Source organism: Hevea brasiliensis, chromosome 14 (genome assembly GCF_030052815.1).
Source record: "Hevea brasiliensis isolate MT/VB/25A 57/8 chromosome 14, ASM3005281v1, whole genome shotgun sequence".
NCBI classification, from domain to species: Eukaryota; Viridiplantae; Streptophyta; class Magnoliopsida; order Malpighiales; family Euphorbiaceae; genus Hevea; species Hevea brasiliensis.
The window spans coordinates 82132998-82151603 of record NC_079506.1 but is presented as its reverse complement, the minus strand read 5'-3'; the positions used below and the strand labels follow the sequence as shown (position 1 = coordinate 82151603).

At 31.3% G+C, this 18606-nt stretch overlaps 3 protein-coding genes across 3 annotated transcripts; 2 read left to right on the top strand and 1 right to left on the bottom strand.

The window, feature by feature from the left end:
* Positions 1-127: 127 nt before the first annotated feature.
* On the top strand, positions 128-1791 carry LOC110670536 (3-ketoacyl-CoA synthase 19). Its single transcript, XM_021832619.2, has one exon. The coding sequence runs from the start codon at positions 185-187 to the stop codon at positions 1547-1549; it is 1365 nt and encodes a 454-aa protein (XP_021688311.2). The 5' UTR covers positions 128-184; the 3' UTR covers positions 1550-1791.
* Positions 1792-4056: 2265 nt separating this feature from the next.
* On the top strand, positions 4057-8279 carry LOC110670515 (ankyrin repeat-containing protein ITN1). Its single transcript, XM_021832587.2, has 4 exons — positions 4057-4253; positions 4789-5289; positions 6742-7151; positions 7337-8279. Exons 1-4 carry the CDS (start codon positions 4232-4234, stop codon positions 8165-8167), a joined length of 1764 nt encoding a protein of 587 aa, XP_021688279.1. The 5' UTR covers positions 4057-4231; the 3' UTR covers positions 8168-8279.
* A 4456-nt stretch (positions 8280-12735) lies between these two features.
* Positions 12736-14597, bottom strand: LOC110670509 (probable membrane-associated kinase regulator 4). The gene has a single exon (XM_021832578.2). It carries the CDS (start codon positions 14343-14345, stop codon positions 13245-13247), a length of 1101 nt encoding a protein of 366 aa, XP_021688270.2. The 5' UTR covers positions 14346-14597; the 3' UTR covers positions 12736-13244.
* Positions 14598-18606: the final 4009 nt, after the last annotated feature.

Here is an 18606-nt window from a genome sequence, read left to right as displayed (position 1 = left end):
TGACAATTTATGGAGGTAGTTGAGAAATATTCCACAGATTTACCATTTCCACAGATTTACCATTTTAACTTAAAAAATGCCAACAAGGTGAATCCTGCACTGAAAATTATAAATACTGCAAGGTCTGCAGAGCTTGTTGTAGAATATAAGCCTCACAGACAAGCTCCCACATAAACATTTCCAAATGGAATCCTTCTCCATGATGATTTGCCTACCTCTTCTTTGTTATATCATCTTCTGCCTCTGGAAGTTGTTCTTTAGGAATAGAGAAAACAGCTGCTATATGCTGCACTATGAGTGCTACAAGGGTGCTGAGGACAGGAAGCTCGACACAGAATCCTGTGCAAAGATTGTCCTGAGAAACAAGAATCTGGGGCTGGAACAGTACAGGTTTCTTTTACAAACTATTTCTAATTCTGGCATTGGTGAAGAAACTTATGGCCCGAAAAACGTTATTGAAGGCCAAGAACAATCTCCTTCTCTAGAGGATGCCCTTTCAGAAGTTGATGATATCATGTTCAACACACTTGACAAGCTCTTTGAAAGAACAGGAGTTTCTCCATCAGAAATTGACATACTTGTTGTCAATGTTTCCTTATTCTCCCCTCAACCTTCTCTAACGGCTCGAGTAGTTAACAGGTACAAGATGAGGGAGGATATCAAAGCTTTCAACCTTGCTGGAATGGGCTGTAGTGCAAGCGTTGTGGCTTTGGATCTAGTTTGGCAGCTGTTCAAGTCACACAAGAAAGCATTGGCTCTCGTTGTGAGCACAGAATCAATGGGTCCAAATTGGTATCGTGGCAAGGAGAAATCCATGATTCTTTCCAATTGTCTTTTCCGTTCAGGAGGCTGCTCTATGCTCTTGACAAACAATGAAGCACTAAAGCATCGAGCCATCTTGAAATTAAGCCATGTTGTACGTACACATCTTGGGGCAAACGATGAAGCTTATGGATGCTGCATACAATTAGAAGATGATCTTGGCTATGCAGGTTTTCTCCTGACCAGAAACCTAACAAGGAATGCTGCTAAAGCTCTTTCCATGAATCTCAAAGTGCTAATGCCCAAAGTGTTACCTCTACGGGAACTACTACGCTACATTTTCACATCTCTTGGTCGAAAGAGAAGCAGTGTAGCAGGTTTAAATTTCAAGGCTGGAATTGAACACTTCTGTATACACCCAGGTGGGAAGGCAGTCATTGATGGGATTGGTAAGAGTTTAAAGCTAACTGATTACGATCTTGAACCTGCCAGAATGGCACTTCATAGATTTGGCAACACATCATCTGGTGGCCTTTGGTATGTTTTAGGCTACATGGAAGCTAAGAAGAGGCTTAAGAAGGGTGACAGAATACTAATGATCAGTCTTGGAGCAGGTTTTAAGTGCAACAACTGTGTGTGGGAAGTTGTGAGAGACTTGAACGATCTTAATGTCTGGAAGGACAGCATAGATCATTATCCTTCCCAAGAAGGACCAGCCAACTCATTCCTGGAAAAGTATGGTTGGATCAATGATGAACAGTTGATGAGCTTTGTTCAATTTCCGTAGAAGCCACATACTTTGTTCCTACAATATTTAACTCTATTACAACTTTTCTTTAAATCTGTCTTGTAATTTCCCTTTTGGTTCAGGAATAATGCTCCAGTTATGTACCATATTGGAGCATGCATGAGTTAAAAATCTATGCATCTTGATCATATAGCTGAAGGATGCATAAAACTCATGTCTTTCTAATTTCAAAACCTTTGTTTTAAGTTACAATAATATTGTAGTCATGATAATTTTGTTCAGAGTATGTGTGGTTTTTAGACCTTGCTTTATCTGAAAATTTATGAAGCCAGAGGTTTAAAAGTTTAAAATTTATTTTTAATTAATATTTTATATTTTTTTATCATAAAAATTCTGAATAGTTTAATAGCACTTTCAAACTATTTATCTAAATTTTCAAACAATTACATTTTAAATGAAAATATTTTTAGTTCCCTCTACATGATTATTTTATCTCAATCACTCAACTTAAATCTGTGAAACTAAAATCTTTCGACTTTAATTTTATTTTAGAAAAAATTCTTTGACCTGCAATAACAAACTTCAAAGTTATTAAAGTTAAGATAAATTATTATTTAATTTGAATTATTCATTACATTATTATATAAAAATCTTAAATTAAATTTAAATTAATTGATAAATTAGATTTTTTTTAGTTGAAAATACTAATTTTGTTTAAAAAAATGTTTATTTATTAAATAAAATTTATACTACAAAATAGGACCGTACATAAATTTTTGGGGTTTCGAATTGAATTAAATAGATATACTTAGAATCGATTGAATTAAACTTATTTTATTATTTTGGTTTAATTTTTATTTTTATTAAAAACCAAATCAAAATTATATTGAACCTATATTAAATTGGAATCAAATCGAAAATTAATTTTATATATATACTTTTCTATAATTTTTTTAATACATGTTATATATTTTTAATATAATTATATATTTATAGCGATTAATATCATAATATGTATATTATAATTATGGACTATATACAACCTAATTAATATTATTTTTTTATTTATTTACCTTTTCTTAATAATTTTAATTATAAATACTTTAATTTATCTTATAATTCTTAATGACAGATACACCATTATATTATATAATATATTTAATCTTTAATTATATATGTAATTTTTTAAAGATTACATAATTAAGAAATAATTAAATTTATATTATATGATATAATTTTACTATTGTATAATATAATATAATTAATCCCAAACTATATATACTTATAGTTAATAATTATATAATTAAAAATATTTAATTATATGATATATAGACAAAATTATTTAAAAAAAATTGTTGTGAAAATGGAATTTTGTTGTGAAAATGGAGTTTTTTTTAGGGTTTTAGTAAAGAAGAAAGTGAAATCAAATGGGAAAGACAAAGAGTCTCTCTCTACATTTTGTTTAGTTCAATGTAATAGCCTAATAACAATAGCTAAGATTAATTTTTAGAATTTCATTTTTATTATTTTAAATTTACTTGCATGAACCACATCGGCAATATTTGATAACACTGGAGAGTATTAAATTTTCTCTATTATATATTAATAGAAAATTTAAAACTTAAATGATAATTTAAATATAATTTTTTATAAAAATAATTGTATAAAATTATTTTAAAAATTAAAATTTAAATCTAAATCATTTCAAACTGAATTAAAATTAAATTAAAATTATATCAAATTTTAATTTCATTTAAATTTCTCAAATAGAGATGTTTCTCAAATAGATACGCGCATTCCGAGTCCAAAAGGTGATTGAAAGTGAAAATTCTAAATTTTCTCTCTCTAGTTTTACAGAGGAAATTTCTCTCGTCTTTTTGTTTACTTACTAATGAGAGAGTGTTCTTAGCCTAGCTGACAAATGGACATTCTCTGCCCCATCTAAGTAAGGGGAAGGCCTTCTTCCCTTGCCTGAAGTTGTGGATTTGCCTTCTCCAACTCTGGACACAGATTATATATATATGGTCTGCCTCTTCTGTGGTTGGGTGTTTATGAGCTTAATGGAGAGAGGGTCGCTAATCATTGAGGAGAAGTATCCCTAGGGTTTAAGAGTTAGTTGTATGCTTGTCTTTCCCTACGCTATAAGAGACTGAGACGGTAATGACGATGTGGCTTTAAAGAGCACGATGATCTTAGCCATCTGTTAGCTAGGATTTGTTAAGGTTGGGGCTTTGTACTGAACAAGCAGAATAGACTATTGGTAATGGGCCGGCCTTGTTCTTCCTGGACTTGGCCCATTTTAATGAACTAGGGAAAAAAAAAAGCAAAAAACTTACTTAGACACTTGAATATATGTCAAATAAATCCTTTAATTTTTTTTTAAATAGTAAATATTTTTTTAATTTTTAAAAATAAATTGACTAAAAATAGATAAAAAAAAAAATAAATTATAAATTCAGCCAAAAGAGATTTTTTTCAGTGTCCAGAGGTTTTATTAGTAATTTTATGTTTATAATTTTATTAGTAATTTTATGTATCAGTGGAACCTAAAAATCCTCTCTTTCTCACTCCTTTCCAGCCGACGGCCTTTGTCTGCACCTTCTCATACTCTCTCTCTCTCTCCTTTTTTTTATATTATTATCTCAAACTCTTTCTTTCTTCCATTTGATGACCTCTTAGGTCTTTTTCTTTCTTTAACCTCCGTTAAATTTTCAACGAGTCATGGCTTCCCCAGTCGGTGAAGGTATACCCCTTTTCTTCTTGTTCGAGATTGATTTACTTGGTTGCTCTTGATAGTTTGTTTCTTTTTCTGTATTGGGTTTTTGTTTTGGGGGTAGATTTGTTGAAGCGATTTTCTTCTTAGTGAATCTACGAGAGTATCTGTAACTAATTTTTACTTAGATTCTGGCTGCGATTGTAACTAAGAAACTTCACTTCTGCTCTTTTCTGGGGATTTTCGCTTCCAACAAATGGATGGGTTGCGAAATTTACTTGTATTAATCTCTGTCTGATCATTTCACTTTTCTGTTTCCTCGGATATAAATCTCTGTTTGGTTTGAAGGAAAATGGTACTCGATAATTTGGGTGGCAAAAAGTTTTTTTTTTTTTTTTTCAATAATTACTATGAATCTAGAGTATCTATCAATTCTACCCATTTATTCTCAGAAAAAAATTAGAAGGATCTTCAAACATGAGTGACCGAGAAGGGAGAAAAATCATTCTTTACTTGTATCATTTCTGTAATTGAATTAACTTTTTTTGCTTGATGGATTGTGTAGGGGGAGAGAGGGACTTGGAAAAGGGACTAATGCATCCGCAACAAAACCAAAACCCTCTTGCAGAATCCTCTCCAACACCATCACCGTCCTCAACATCATCAGCTCCAGCCCTAGTTCTATCCAACTCTGGAAAACGGATTGATCAGGCAGGAAAAAAGAAGTATGTAAAACAAGTAACTGGGCGCCATAACGACACTGAGCTGCACTTGGCGGCTCAACATGGTGATTTGGCAGCTGTAAAGCAGATTCTGAATGATATTGATTCACAACTGATGGGTACTTTTAGTGGGGAGGACTTTGATGCAGAGGTTGCAGAAATAAGGGCATCAGTGGTGAATGAGGTGAATGAATTGGGAGAGACAGCTCTGTTTACTGCTGCAGATAAAGGGCATCTTGAGGTGGTAAAGGAGTTGTTAAAGTATTCGAGTAGAGAGTGCATTACAAGGAAGAATAGGTCAGGCTATGATCCGTTGCATATTGCTGCTGTGCAAGGGCACCATGGTAACGTTCTTAAGGTTTTTTTTTTTTTGTTATTTTTTTTAAGTGATTGATCTCGATTTGGTTGTGAAATTTTCAAATAAGATAGCAAATCAGTTTTGGAGGAACATCTGAACCAAAGCATCTGTGTTTATACTGTAAATTGTGCTAAAAGTTATTTTGGTATGGATCATGGGCTTTCTGTTTGATTGCTTGGATGCTTTGGTGAATAAATGAGAAGAATCATTTGTTTTTTATCTTCCATGTACAATTCGGAACTCTGAACTTCTTTGAATCAATGTATTTCGCAACTGTGTGAATAATAGTTGGTGGACTGTGAAATTCATACTGCCAAGTATTTTTGTACCTTTTTCCTCTTTATTTCTTGCTGCTGTGTAGAGGCTTTGTCTTCCATGACATAATGCTTAATTAGCAGAAGAACATTAGATTAGATGTATGATTCCTAAGTCATCATGATACAATCAATATTAAAAATCGTCTTTATTTATGAGGACCTAGAAGCAACAAGTTTGCCATAGTAAATGGTAAGTAGTTTTGTAGATTTGTGAAATACACTTAATCTAACAACTAAGAAAAGGTAGCTTTGTGGACCACAATAAAAGGGGGAAACTGGGAGATCTTTCTAGTCTTCTATCATTTTGAGAAAGTACAAATTGAACATGCTCAAGTAATTGCGTAAGGGAAGTTGCCTCCTATAGTCATTAGTGATGCTACCAGGGGTAATGAATTATGGTTATTGAAAATAATGGCTTTGGTTCAGTTTTAAGTCTAAGTGGAAAACAGAAGTATCATTTGGCAACATAATGAACTCAACACAGAAAAGTGGCTTTCCGACTGCAAGGCTGTACTTGCACTAATGAGTTTCTAGTTTTGGTATTTAATATTTTCCTGGTTTCTTTTAAAATGATAGGGATTGCAATATTCCATTTTGAGAATGTGTTTCCATCTTCCACAGTTCCACTCCATCCCAAAGAGCAACTAGGACCAATTTGGTCGCAGAATTTGTTCCATTGTAATTGTAGTAAAATTTGGATGCTTAACCTAATGAATATTTTATTTTTTATGAATGCTACCAGCTGTAGAAGTTACGTTATGCTGCCAGTTGTAGAATTTATGTTCCTATTATCTGCAGTTTTGTGTTAGAATTGATGAGATTACTCTTTAATATGGCAAATGAGTTGTCTCCATAATTTAAGGGATTTAGGAGTAATCTATGGTACTATATTATGTATCTTCCGTTATAAATATGGAGTTCTATGTATTATTTAAGACAGACAACACAAGTAAATAAAATGTAGCGCTTTTGAGGTTTTGCGTACATGGATGTAGGCTCCCTGTAGCCGAACCATGTAAATCCTTCTCTTACTTCTTTTCTCCTGTTTTTTCTATCCTTCTAAATTTCAACATTCTGGATACAAATTAGGAAAGCAATTTATGAAGATTCTTTTATTGCAGCCATTGTCCAAGTTCTACTAGATCATGACCCAACCCTGAGCCAAACATATGGCCCATCAAATGCAACGCCTCTTGTATCTGCAGCTACAAGGGGGCATACTGCGGTAGTCATTGAATTGTTGTCAAAGGATGGTAGCTTATTGGAAATTTCTAGATCCAATGGGAAAAATGCATTGCATTTGGCTGCCAGACAGGGGCATGTAGATGTTGTAAAAGCATTGCTCAGCAAGGATCCACAGTTGGCACGAAGGACCGACAAGAAGGGGCAGACTGCTTTGCATATGGCTGTTAAGGGGCAGAGCTGTGAGGTAGTTAAATTGCTTCTTGAGGCAGATGCTGCTATTGTGATGCTTCCGGACAAAAATGGTAACACAGCATTACATGTGGCAACTAGGAAGAAACGGGTGGAGGTATGACATTAGTCATTTTCCTTCTTTTAGAACTAGAAGTGTTCCTGTTATACTCATTTTATGTTTTGTTCCGGAAATTGTCAAGGTATCATGCATCTTCCTGTTTTAAAATTTCAATGAATCTTAATACTGCTTTTAGAAGTTCAGTAATATCTTAGTTTTGAAATTTTCTATTTTCCTCGCAGATTGTGAATGAGTTATTATTACTTCCTGACACAAACGTGAATGCACTGACAAGAGACCATAAAACAGCTCTAGATATTGCAGAAGACCTTACCCTCTCAGAAGAATCATCAGAAATAAAAGAGTGCCTATATAAATATGGTGCTGTTAGAGCTAATGAACTCAACCAACCAAGGGATGAGTTGAGGAAAACTGTTACTCAAATTAAGAAAGATGTTCACACCCAGCTTGAACAAACCAGAAAGACCAACAAGAATGTTCACAATATTTCTAAAGAGCTCAGGAAGTTACATCGTGAAGGGATCAACAATGCTACCAACTCAGTGACAGTGGTGGCTGTGCTATTTGCAACAGTGGCCTTTGCAGCCATATTTACTGTACCAGGTGGGGATGAAGATAGTGGGATGGCAGTGGTGGTGAGCCATACTTCTTTCAAAATTTTCTTCATCTTTAATGCTATTGCTCTTTTTACCTCATTGGCTGTTGTGGTGGTTCAAATTACACTGGTTAGAGGCGAGACAAAAGCAGAAAGACGTGTAGTGGTGGTGATTAACAAATTAATGTGGTTGGCATCTGTGTGCACTTCAGTTGCATTTATAGCCTCATCGTACATAGTGGTTGGCCGGAAACATGAGTGGGCTGCTATTTTGGTGACAGTTGTAGGGGGAGTGATTATGGCTGGGGTTCTTGGCACAATGACTTATTATGTGGTGAAGTCGAAGAGGGTTCGCTCAATGAGGAAAAAGGAGAAATATGCACGAAGGAGTGGATCCACCTCATGGCAACACTCTGACTTCTCCAATTCAGAAGTTGATCGAATTTATGCCCTTTAATGTGTGAATTTATAACTTCTGGAAAATCTTAAGTTTAAGATTGTAGATTAAAACAATGGATGTTGAAGCAAATGAAGGTGTTATAGTTAAATAAAAATGGTGCTTCCTATGATTTCTTTGATGCCAGCTAACAGTCTCTTGAACCCAAAGGTAAATGAATTTGGAAGGCCTCTGGACTTTGACAGATCAGGTAAGGCAATCCTTCCTTGGAGACATTGCAAATCTGATCAATTCTGTTGAGTCCTATATTGCAATGCTCTGCAAAATTTTAGTTTAATACTCTATATTTAGGTATTAAGGTAAATTTGGCAGGTTTTGAGTTGCAGGCTCACCTCTTCTTTCTTAAGAAGGTCAAGGAAACATGAAAATATCCCATGAAAGGGAATATTAGTTTCTGGATCACATGTTAGGTTTTTGGGTCTATTGATTCCTAGTGTCCCAAAATGCTGTTAATCTAGAAAAAAAGATAATGCCTTTCACATGTCAAATGGGTCAAGCATACTGCCAATGGATAAAGATATGAAAATAACTATATATATTCTTCTTTTATTATTATTCTTGAGCCAGCTAAATAATCAAATTTTTATCTTAATATGGTGTAAGACCCTTGTTTGTTATCTCCTTAATTAAATAATCATTCAAGGAATGAAATAGGCCTCCTTGGTCATGCTTCTAAATTTTATATAAGAAAAATTATTATATTTTGATAAATTAATTATTTAGTTTATATATTTTAAAAATATATTATTTTGTCTTTATATTTTATTTTTATTAAACTCTCTGATCTCTCTATTAAATTTTCTGATAATTGAAGAATTATAATATCAATTAAATTATTATTTAGGCTTTTTATTTTAATAAAAGTAATTAGTTGGTTTTAGTATTTTAAAAAACACTGCTACTAATTCCTCTATGTTAATGAAACTAATTAATTAGTTTTTATAATTGGAAAAACACAATATTTAAAAAAAGATTCTCTTTGTATTTTTTCTAATTATTCAAGTTTATTATTCAATTTCTTAAATATTGTTTGTATTGCCTTTTTCTTAAAAAAATATATTGTAATAAAAGAATTCAATTCAATTTTAATATAATTATATTATTGTTAATATTTTTTTTAAATGAATTTTTTTATAAATAAAAAAGAATTAAATTTTTTCATCTATTAAATTTTTAAATAAAAAATTAATGAAATTAAATTATCATAAAATTTTAACTTCTAAACAGTAGTGTATATATAATCTAACAGCAAATTGAGAAAATGGGTTCTATTTGGTGAGAATTTTGGATAGTTGTATAGTCATGTTTGAGAAGGATCATACCCATTTCAAGGGATGCATATGTACCCACCCATTAGAGAGTTGGGAAGGAAACACTTTTTCTCCCTTGCAGTTGCAGCCTATTAAGCAATGAGTAACTAGTGATTTTGTTTATAATTTTATTAATAATGAAATTTTTAATCAATTTATCATTTTATTTCAAATATTAAAAAATAAATTTTTAATAGTAATTATATAATTTTATATTTAATAAAAAACATAAAAATACATTTCATCTGATTTTAAATTTTAAAATAAATAAATAAATAAATTATTTATTTTTTATTATTTTTTGAATTATTTTATTTATATCAATAAAAGGATAAATAAAGAAAAAAAAACGCACAAGCCATATAGTGATTTTTGAAATATCATTATTAAAATTTTTAGACTTTAAATATAAGAAATATTTTTACAAATAAATATTTAAATTTTACAAATAATTTTTAGAGAATAACTATTTATATATGGTAATATAATTTTAAAAAATTTAAAATATATTTAAATTTATTATGAATAATGGCAAAACTTAGAGAATTTATAGTAATTCACTCTAACGATTGATGTTTAGAAATATATATGATATGATAACAAAGTTTTATAATGTTTGAAATTGTAAACTTAAGAACTATAAAATTCTTAATAGATGTACTAAAATATAATTTTTATTCAATTTAAGTTCATTTTAGTCTAAAAATAAAAAAATTGAGTTTTTTTTTATTTAAAAATTGCAAAGAGAAAAGAGTGAATGAAAAAGAGAAGCATTGAGAAAGAGTTTCCAAGAAAATAAAGAAGAAAAAGAGAGAGAAAGTATCTTTATTTTATATTTATTTTATATAATAATAATAATAATAAAATTAATATTTTTCTCCTCGTCTTTAAACTTATTTCAACTCTATTTATAAATTATAGCCTCATCTCTATTTTAAGAAACTAAAATTAAACTCTCTCCTTTATATATATATATATATATATATATATATATATATATATATATATATCAACAGCATTTAAGGAGTTGACAACCGTCGGATCAAGCAAACACAGTTGATCGGGCGGTTTTTAATTAAAGCACTTTGTGGTCACATTCACACTGAATCATTTACAAAAAATAAATCAAGTTGGCAGGTGCAACAGAGCAAAGTTTGCGTCCTTTTGTTTTCTATGAAGCACTAAATGCAAGATTGTCACTTGTAAATGGCATTGACAAGATTGTCACTTGTAAATGGCATTGATAATTAGTGTACATGAACAGCAATGATGGCAACTTGTGGTTACTGCTGGAATCATTTTAAAACAGCTTTTCATATAGCAATTCTGAAGCAGCAGTGAAAAATCTTCATGAATCAGTCTTGGACAATAGAATCATGCTTTGATTTTAACCACCTGCTTGCATAAGGCATAGCTTTCTTCAAATCTTGTTCTAACTTAGAAATATAGATTTTACACCTAAAAGTTCTGATATCAATTAATTCGAGCCGAGTATAAATCAGTATAAGAATTGTAATATTCTGTATTTGTTTGAAAGACACATTGAGTGAGAGTTCTGAGTGATTGTATCTTGCAAGTGTGATTGTATCTTGCTCTTTTCATCATAGTAAAATTTTTTTTTTTCTCTTATGTTATCTATAGTGTACCTTAAATTTGCTGCTATAACAAACTGAAAAATTACTTATCCTCATTTTACAGTGGGAATTTCGCAATAAATTAATTAAAAATATGAGAAGGAGTTCAATTTTACTCGAATTTGTGCACAACCTTTTGTAAATTCACACTGTCATATTAATCTGCAATTCAAATGGGCTATTATATCATGGCTTCCTTCATCTAAATGGAAATATTTACTTTGCATTTTTGCATTTCAAGGTCTAAAGAAATTTCTCATTTGATACCCCAATTCCATTTTTGTAGGTACATATCACCAGCAAAACACCTAGTCTCATCAAAGTATTATTGGGAAATCTGCTACTGCTTCCCTAAAAGTGAGATACCCAATTATGATATAGGTTGATTGCATGTATTGAGTAGATCAATTATACATCTTATTTTTATAATCTCTAACTAACCAATTAGGTGTGAACTGCCACATCTAAGCTTACTGTATAGTCTAGAAAATTTTTGAATGAGAAGGAGAAACTAATATAATTATGCCTTCCAGCAGATGTGTAAGGCCTACCTTTTCTTTTTCTTGTAGCAATCCATGGAAGTTGGTAGGGAAAAAGGTTTCTTGTAATATGCTTGTAGGTACTCCTTAGTGCTCAACAACATCAATTAACCTTTTTTTCCCTTTTTTTTTCTGGTGCTTCCAATCCTGTCAAAATTCTGGGTGACAGGCTCGCTTAGTTTAAGGCTTAGTACACCCACTAAGAAAATCAAAAGGGAAATTAGCCACCAGTAGCTGAAAGGCTGAAGGCAGATGTCCCTTAGCTACCCTTGAGAGCCAGACAAGAGTTTTCTTTTCTGCATACAAATCATGATTTGATCTGCAACAAACTGATGTTTTATCTTTGCCTAATTTTACATTACTTTGCAGTTTTTATAAAATTGAGATTCATCCACACTTTACGCAGGTAAAAATTGTCAAATTATTTCATAAACTTAATGATGTCAAATTATCAATGAAACAAAAAGTGAAATTATTATTCCTGATAATCATATGAACAATCAAAATTTAATAACTCCATTAAATTCATGATGACAATCTCTTGCATCAGGACACTGTTGGCATGTGACTGGGAACTATTTGTTTTTCATCTGCATGCATAATGGAACTTGTCATCATGTGGAAGATCTATGAGGAATAATTTGTGTGAATAGCTAAAGAAAACTATATTCATGACTTCAATAATAAGAATCTGACCCATAATTTGTAGGTTATATGATAGCTATTTAAGTATTTTTCAGAAGAAACAGTGATAGAAGATGCCATAGCCTACTGCTGGTACTAGAATCTTAAACTGTACAGTACACCTGAAAATTTTGGTATTGATTGCAAAATATTCTTTGAAACAGTTGGAATTATCTTCTTTTTTTCTTGATTATCATTTGCTCCTTTTATCTTTTGACACATTACCTAAAAAACTGATTGCACAGCCCTCATATTGATGTCTTGAGATTGTGCCTAAGAAATTTGAGTTTTGGCGGATACATGAAGCTCTTCTGAAGTGTCTCATTATTCATTAAGCGAAACAAAAATAGCTTAAATGTATTTATATCTACAAATTGCCTATATGGCTCTAGAACAATTGCTTCTGCCACTTTCTTGCCTTGTAAAATGACTTCTACCCATCAAGTATCTGAGAATTTGAATGCTTGTTGATTTGAACTTCATAAATTTCTTGTTAGAAAGTATTCATTCCATTCTAATAGGGTTGAGCATTCAGAGGAACTGAACCGGCAAAACCAAATAATCGAATAGCTTATCATTACTAACCGAGCCGATTTCAGTTTGGTTCTAGTACTCGTTACAAGCATTCAAATTCTCAGATTCTAGCACTCATTATGCCTTAGTCTGGAGAAGAGGGATCTGGAGAAGAGGGGACTTTGCTGGAAATTTTAATGAACTTCCACAGAATTTTCTGATCTAACAGGTAAATACTGGCATTAAAAGCTCTAACCCATGCCCTGAGCAAAAGGATGCACAATATCAAATTAATGGAAGAGGGAAAAAAAAGCATATGAAAAGCCAATCTAATTACTGTTCTGCTTTTTTTTTTCTTTTCTTTTTCTTTCTTTTTTTTTTTACTGTTTATTGAAGTTCAGCCTCTGCAAAGTTCAGTTTTTTCTTGCTCTTCACAAATAGCAATTTTGGAAGTTGACAATGAGTAAAACCCAACTTCTGTTGCTGTCTTTCTTGGGAATATCGACTGCTGAGACTGCTTGCAATGTGCAATTGCTTCTTGAATTGGATTCTCAACCTCTAAATTTACACTGCTGCATCTCTTTAGAAATGGCAGCCCATAAAAGTCATTTGTATTTGTTGAGCCTGAAGATGATGAAGAGCCAGATGATGATGAAGATGATGAAGACTTGTTTGTAGAATGACGTTTGATAGCCATGGAGAATGATCTCCTGTGAAGGCGACTGTTTCCATCATCAGTACTGATCTTCTGTTTGTTAACATTGCGGACACAAGTTGTTGGTATTTGGGATTTTTCCTTCTGAATTTGTCCAAAAGGGACTTTTCTTGATGCCTTCTCCAATTTGTTCAGAGACTCTTTGTTGGCTTTAGAAACAATTCCTTCGTCTGCAACTCTTGATGCTGCTGTACAGGAATCATCTGAGCAGCCAGATTTACCGAAGAAAGATTTGAGATAAGCCCTGGAAGCCTTCAACTTTGAACTAAGCGAGGATTGCTTGATTTGCTTAAGCTTTTTGGTCCAAGACTTCTTTCTGATTTCACCAACGAAATCACTTTCTTCATTTGAGTACTCAAAAAAGAAATCTCCAGGATTTAGCTCTCGACTAACTCGACAAGATTCAGAAGGTGAGATATTGCAGGATTCAAATGGGGTACTGGTTGTAGTTGGTGTTGTTGCAGTGGTCATTAATTGGGGGCTAAAGAATTCTTCAAAGGTATCTTTCCTGCAATCAAAGGGAGAGTTGGAGTATTCCAGGAGCTTTTCAACCATTTGCAGACGAGGAGGGAGGTGAAGTGGAAGTAGCTTTCCTTTGTAAAAGAGCTCATCAGCAGGAGAAGTTGTGGTATCTATATCAAGTGAAATTGAAGACATTTGAAACTCAAACTCTCTTGCTTGTGGAGTAGAGCTTCTGGGGTGACACAGAAAGTTGGAGTATGAGCTAACTTCCATGTCAATGAAGTCATCATCTGCCTGATCATATGATATGTTCACTGCCATTTCTAGCAACTCTCACTGTATTGTTAAGGCAGAGTTCTCTCTCTCTCTCTCTCTCTCTCTACTTCTCTTTGTGGGTATCTGTGAGGAATAGCTTATGGAAAGCTGGGCTTAGCGAGGGGGGGAAATGAAGGGAAGTGCAGGATTTAATTAGTGTGAGGTGATGTTCTAAGTCCTGGAAAACATTGTCAGAATTTTGGAATTTTCTGAAAAACATTATGGGGGATGGACTAGTGGTCCATTTCTGTATTTTTTTTTTTTTCCATGAACTTATATAACTTATGGTTCATTTCCATTTGCTTTGCTTTCTTGCATTTCTTTTTACCACTTCATTCACCATGATAAGTGTTAGGAATCCCACCAACTTTTTTTATAAAGAAAATCTTTAATAAAGTTGATTTAGAAAACTATTTTTTTAGTGCATTGAAAATCTTTATTGGAAATTTTAAAGAAAAGGCATTAGGAATTGTATCTTTAACCTCTTACATTATAAGCAATCATGAGTCATTAGTCCAATAACTTTAGAAAAATAAATCTACATAATAAATATAATAAAGTTAGCTTTAAAATAATAAGCATTGTCATGTGACTTTTTATATTAGCCACACTTAACATAATAAAAGAGGTAAATTAAAGATTTAATAATAAAATTTTCCTTTGAGTCACTTAATGATTATAACATATTATTGCTCTATCATAATTTAAAATTAAATAACATATTATATTAAACTAATTACTTTCAAAATACAAACTCAAAATTCACATTTTTTTTTAAATTTTAAGCCACATTTTCATTATTCATTATAATTATAAAATTATATACTTTATTTCTTATAATAAAAAAATTTGTGACATTAATTATAATTTAATTAAAATTAAAAAATTAAGAACTGTTGTTATAAATTAAAATTATTATTTTATTGTCTACTATAATTATAAAAATATGTATTTAATTCTTTACGATAAAAAAATTATGATAATAATTACAATTTAATTAATATTAGAAAAACTATGAATCAAAGTTATGAACTATATAAACCAATATTACACATTAAAAAATAAATTAGCCACCTAGTAATATAATTTCTAATCAATATTTTCTTTTAAATTTATCAAATAATATTTTAATAACTAAGCAGATGAAAAACACTAAGATAATCTTCAATCTTCATCTTATAAAAATTCTTTTATATATATATATATATATGTATTTTACTGGCATTTTATTCTTTACTTTTTATATTTATTTTTAATTTATATTTTTTATTTATTTTTTATATTTTCACAAATTTTTTTTTATAAATATTTCTTAAAAACATTTCAAATAAATTAAATATTTAAGAGAAACACTATATAATTATATCTTAATTTAATTAAATAATGTATCAATAATAATTATACCCACAATGCACAGAAAAAAAAAAGTCTAATTGTGCAATAAAGGTGTGCTCATTGTAAGAAATATAGAAAGTGAACAGGTGTTAGTGACAAAGCAGTTGGAAGACTGTTTGGATTTAACAGCATTGCACCTTAATTAGTTGAGCTTATTGAATAATGCCACCAAGCAAAAACAATTGATTTTTTTGCATTAGACAATGGCCCCATATCTTGATAGCATTTTCCAATTAATTAATGAATTATTTACTCATAAAAGTTAAAGGCATGCTCATGAAAACTATTAGATATTTCTGCTTGTCTTCTTCAACTGCACTCACCTGTCTCTCTCTCTTTTTAAGTCTTTTAACCAAAATCAAAAGCAGCCCACCTCTTTAAATTCATTCTTATCATATAATAGTTCACTGGTTTCTCTCCATCTGCCCCATTAACTGATTAAATTAAAAAAAAAAGAAAAAAGAAAAAAGAAAGTTTTCCCCTTTGCAATGTAATAATATATAGAATAAGCTAAAAGAATCCCTTTATGCTTTACCTGGTTTTACTACTTTTACAATTTCTTCCATGACTTTATTTACTTTGATATTTATTGGAAAATTTCTTCCATGACTTGTTTCATGGCGTCATCTTATACAATTGATTAATGGGTATGCATCTTTTTTTGTCTTTTTTATCTATTTCTCCATCTTTGTTATTTAAATCTTTATGGTGATTAATCTATGTTATTTTCTTTTTTATCAGATACAGAATCTGGAGTTACACTTCGTTTAAAAAGAATATAAGGCGGTGAAGTAAAACTTTTTAAAATAAGGTAAGGTAAGATAAGATAAAGTAAAGAAAGGTAGGGTTAGATTTTTTTTTTTTTTAATATTACGTTGTTTAAGAAAAAGGGATATAAGGTAAATGATAATTTACTAACTTTATATTGTTTAGATTAAAGGTATGAAAAGGTAAAAATTGATAATAACTAATATTTTATTTATAAAACCTTCCTAATACTTCAATTTGGTAGGTTAAGTTTTAAAAACTCTCAAAAACCTTACCTTTCCCATAAAACCTCTCTCTTCAACAAGTCTATAGGTCTTGATTATATTAAAAAACCTTATCCTAGCTCCAAAAACTTCTCCTAAACAACGTGTAGAGTAAAAAAAAAAAAAATTATTTGTTCTAGGGTTTGAGAATTCATACAAAAGTAAAATCAATATGAAGTCATTTCGAGTTTGAGTCTCTCAATTCTAAAAAAAATATTGCAATGATTGTTGTTCTTCCTTGTGCCAGGATTAAGGGATTTACAAGAAAAAAAAACCTTTCATAATGATTTGGTTTCAAGATTTAAATCTTTATTAATAAATAGAGTAAATCTGTTTGTCAATTAATTAAGCTAAGTCTTATAATTATATATGTTCTTTAAGCTATTTAGTTGCATTGAAATGACAAAAGAATAGAAGATTTTTAAGAGACGATGACTTGTTAGCCTCACTGAGAAAACAACATATGATCCGACATTTTATGGTGGAGAGGAAGGAAATTGTGGCTGAAATGCCTGCAATTCTAGAGACTTTTGTTTTTGCCTTCCCTTTTAACACAATCCCAACATTTATAAAACCCCCTCTTTTCTTTTCTTTTTTTTTTAAATTATTCTTTCTTCACCTTTAAAATGCAAGAAATGAGGAGATCTCGAGTTTGAGAAGAGAGGGTTACCCTTTTTTAGATAACCCTCAATTGTTATTCAAACTTATTATATCTCATTAAAATAAAAAAATATATATATATCTAACTACTATTTCTTTGAATTTTAACGTTATGCTGTTTAGCCATATTGAAGACATCATCATCATGTGTATTGTTATTGGCAAGTTGTTAGCCCATCCTACCCTACCCATTTTTCCATTAATGATCCTCACCTACAAGGCTGAACTAGGAATAAAGTATTTTGTTCATTTGATGAACCCTCTTAAAATTTCAACCGATATCAAAAATATTAGACAATAGCACCATTGGTTAGTAATATGGAATAATGGTGTACGCAAATTATCTCTTTTAGGGACATTTTTTTTTCATTTAGTTTCTCGAACTCGAAACTTCCCAATCCTAAAAACTAACTCTAATTTCATTGAGCTAGAGTTTATTGAAAGAAGAATTTATTTCATCTTGTGTTGTTGTTAAGTGTGTTAATTTGAGGCATTTGTCTCTGCAGAATATGCATACCACTAAAACACCAACACTGGACAAATAAGAACACCCTGATAAGAAGGAAGTATTTGCTTGCTTTTATTATCCCGCAAAGTGAGGGAAATAACAGGAACTGAATATTAACAAGTTAATTCTGAATCAGAACTATAATGATGAACTCAACAAAGAACAGATGTTTCTTTATTTTTAAGAAATTCTTGTGTAGAGTTTAGCTTAGCATTAATGTAATGTTAAGTTATGTTAATGATCACTAAACTAGTCATGAATGTTACAGTGATCACAAAAGATCAACTCTTCTACAATTAGTTCACCACCAAACTTTAACACTATCCAAAGTGCAGACACTAACTTCAATTTTTTATGTATAGATTTCTGATGCATAAATGCAAACTCTAAATTCCCTGTGGTCCCCCTTTGTCATAGATATTGAACTGGGATTCTGCAGGGACACAAAAGGTACAAGCCAAGGGATAGCCATAAATGCACCTATCCTAAAGACCCACCACCCACAAAATCAGGGTGCTAGGGTTTCTTTCAGTCCTTGAAAAATAGAAACCTGCTTCCATTTGCCGGGTATCCCACCAGCACCAAACCAAAGTAGAAAATTGCAGCAGCTAAAAGTATAGAGCAAACCCTTTTGGTAGTCATTGTAGTGACTGCCTTTCTAGAGATCTTGGGT

Coding starts and splice junctions, on each gene's coding strand:
- LOC110670509 (XM_021832578.2), bottom strand. CDS start 14,345: ATGGCAGTGAACATATCATATGATCAGGCAGATGATGACTTCATTGAC.
- LOC110670515 (XM_021832587.2), top strand. CDS start 4,232: ATGGCTTCCCCAGTCGGTGAAG. Junction 4,254..4,788: donor GGCTTCCCCAGTCGGTGAAG/GTATACCCCTTT, acceptor TGGATTGTGTAG/GGGGAGAGAGGGACTTGGAA. Junction 7,152..7,336: donor CTAGGAAGAAACGGGTGGAG/GTATGACATTAG, acceptor TTTTCCTCGCAG/ATTGTGAATGAGTTATTATT.
- LOC110670536 (XM_021832619.2), top strand. CDS start 185: ATGGAATCCTTCTCCATGATGATTTGCCTACCTCTTCTTTGTTATATC.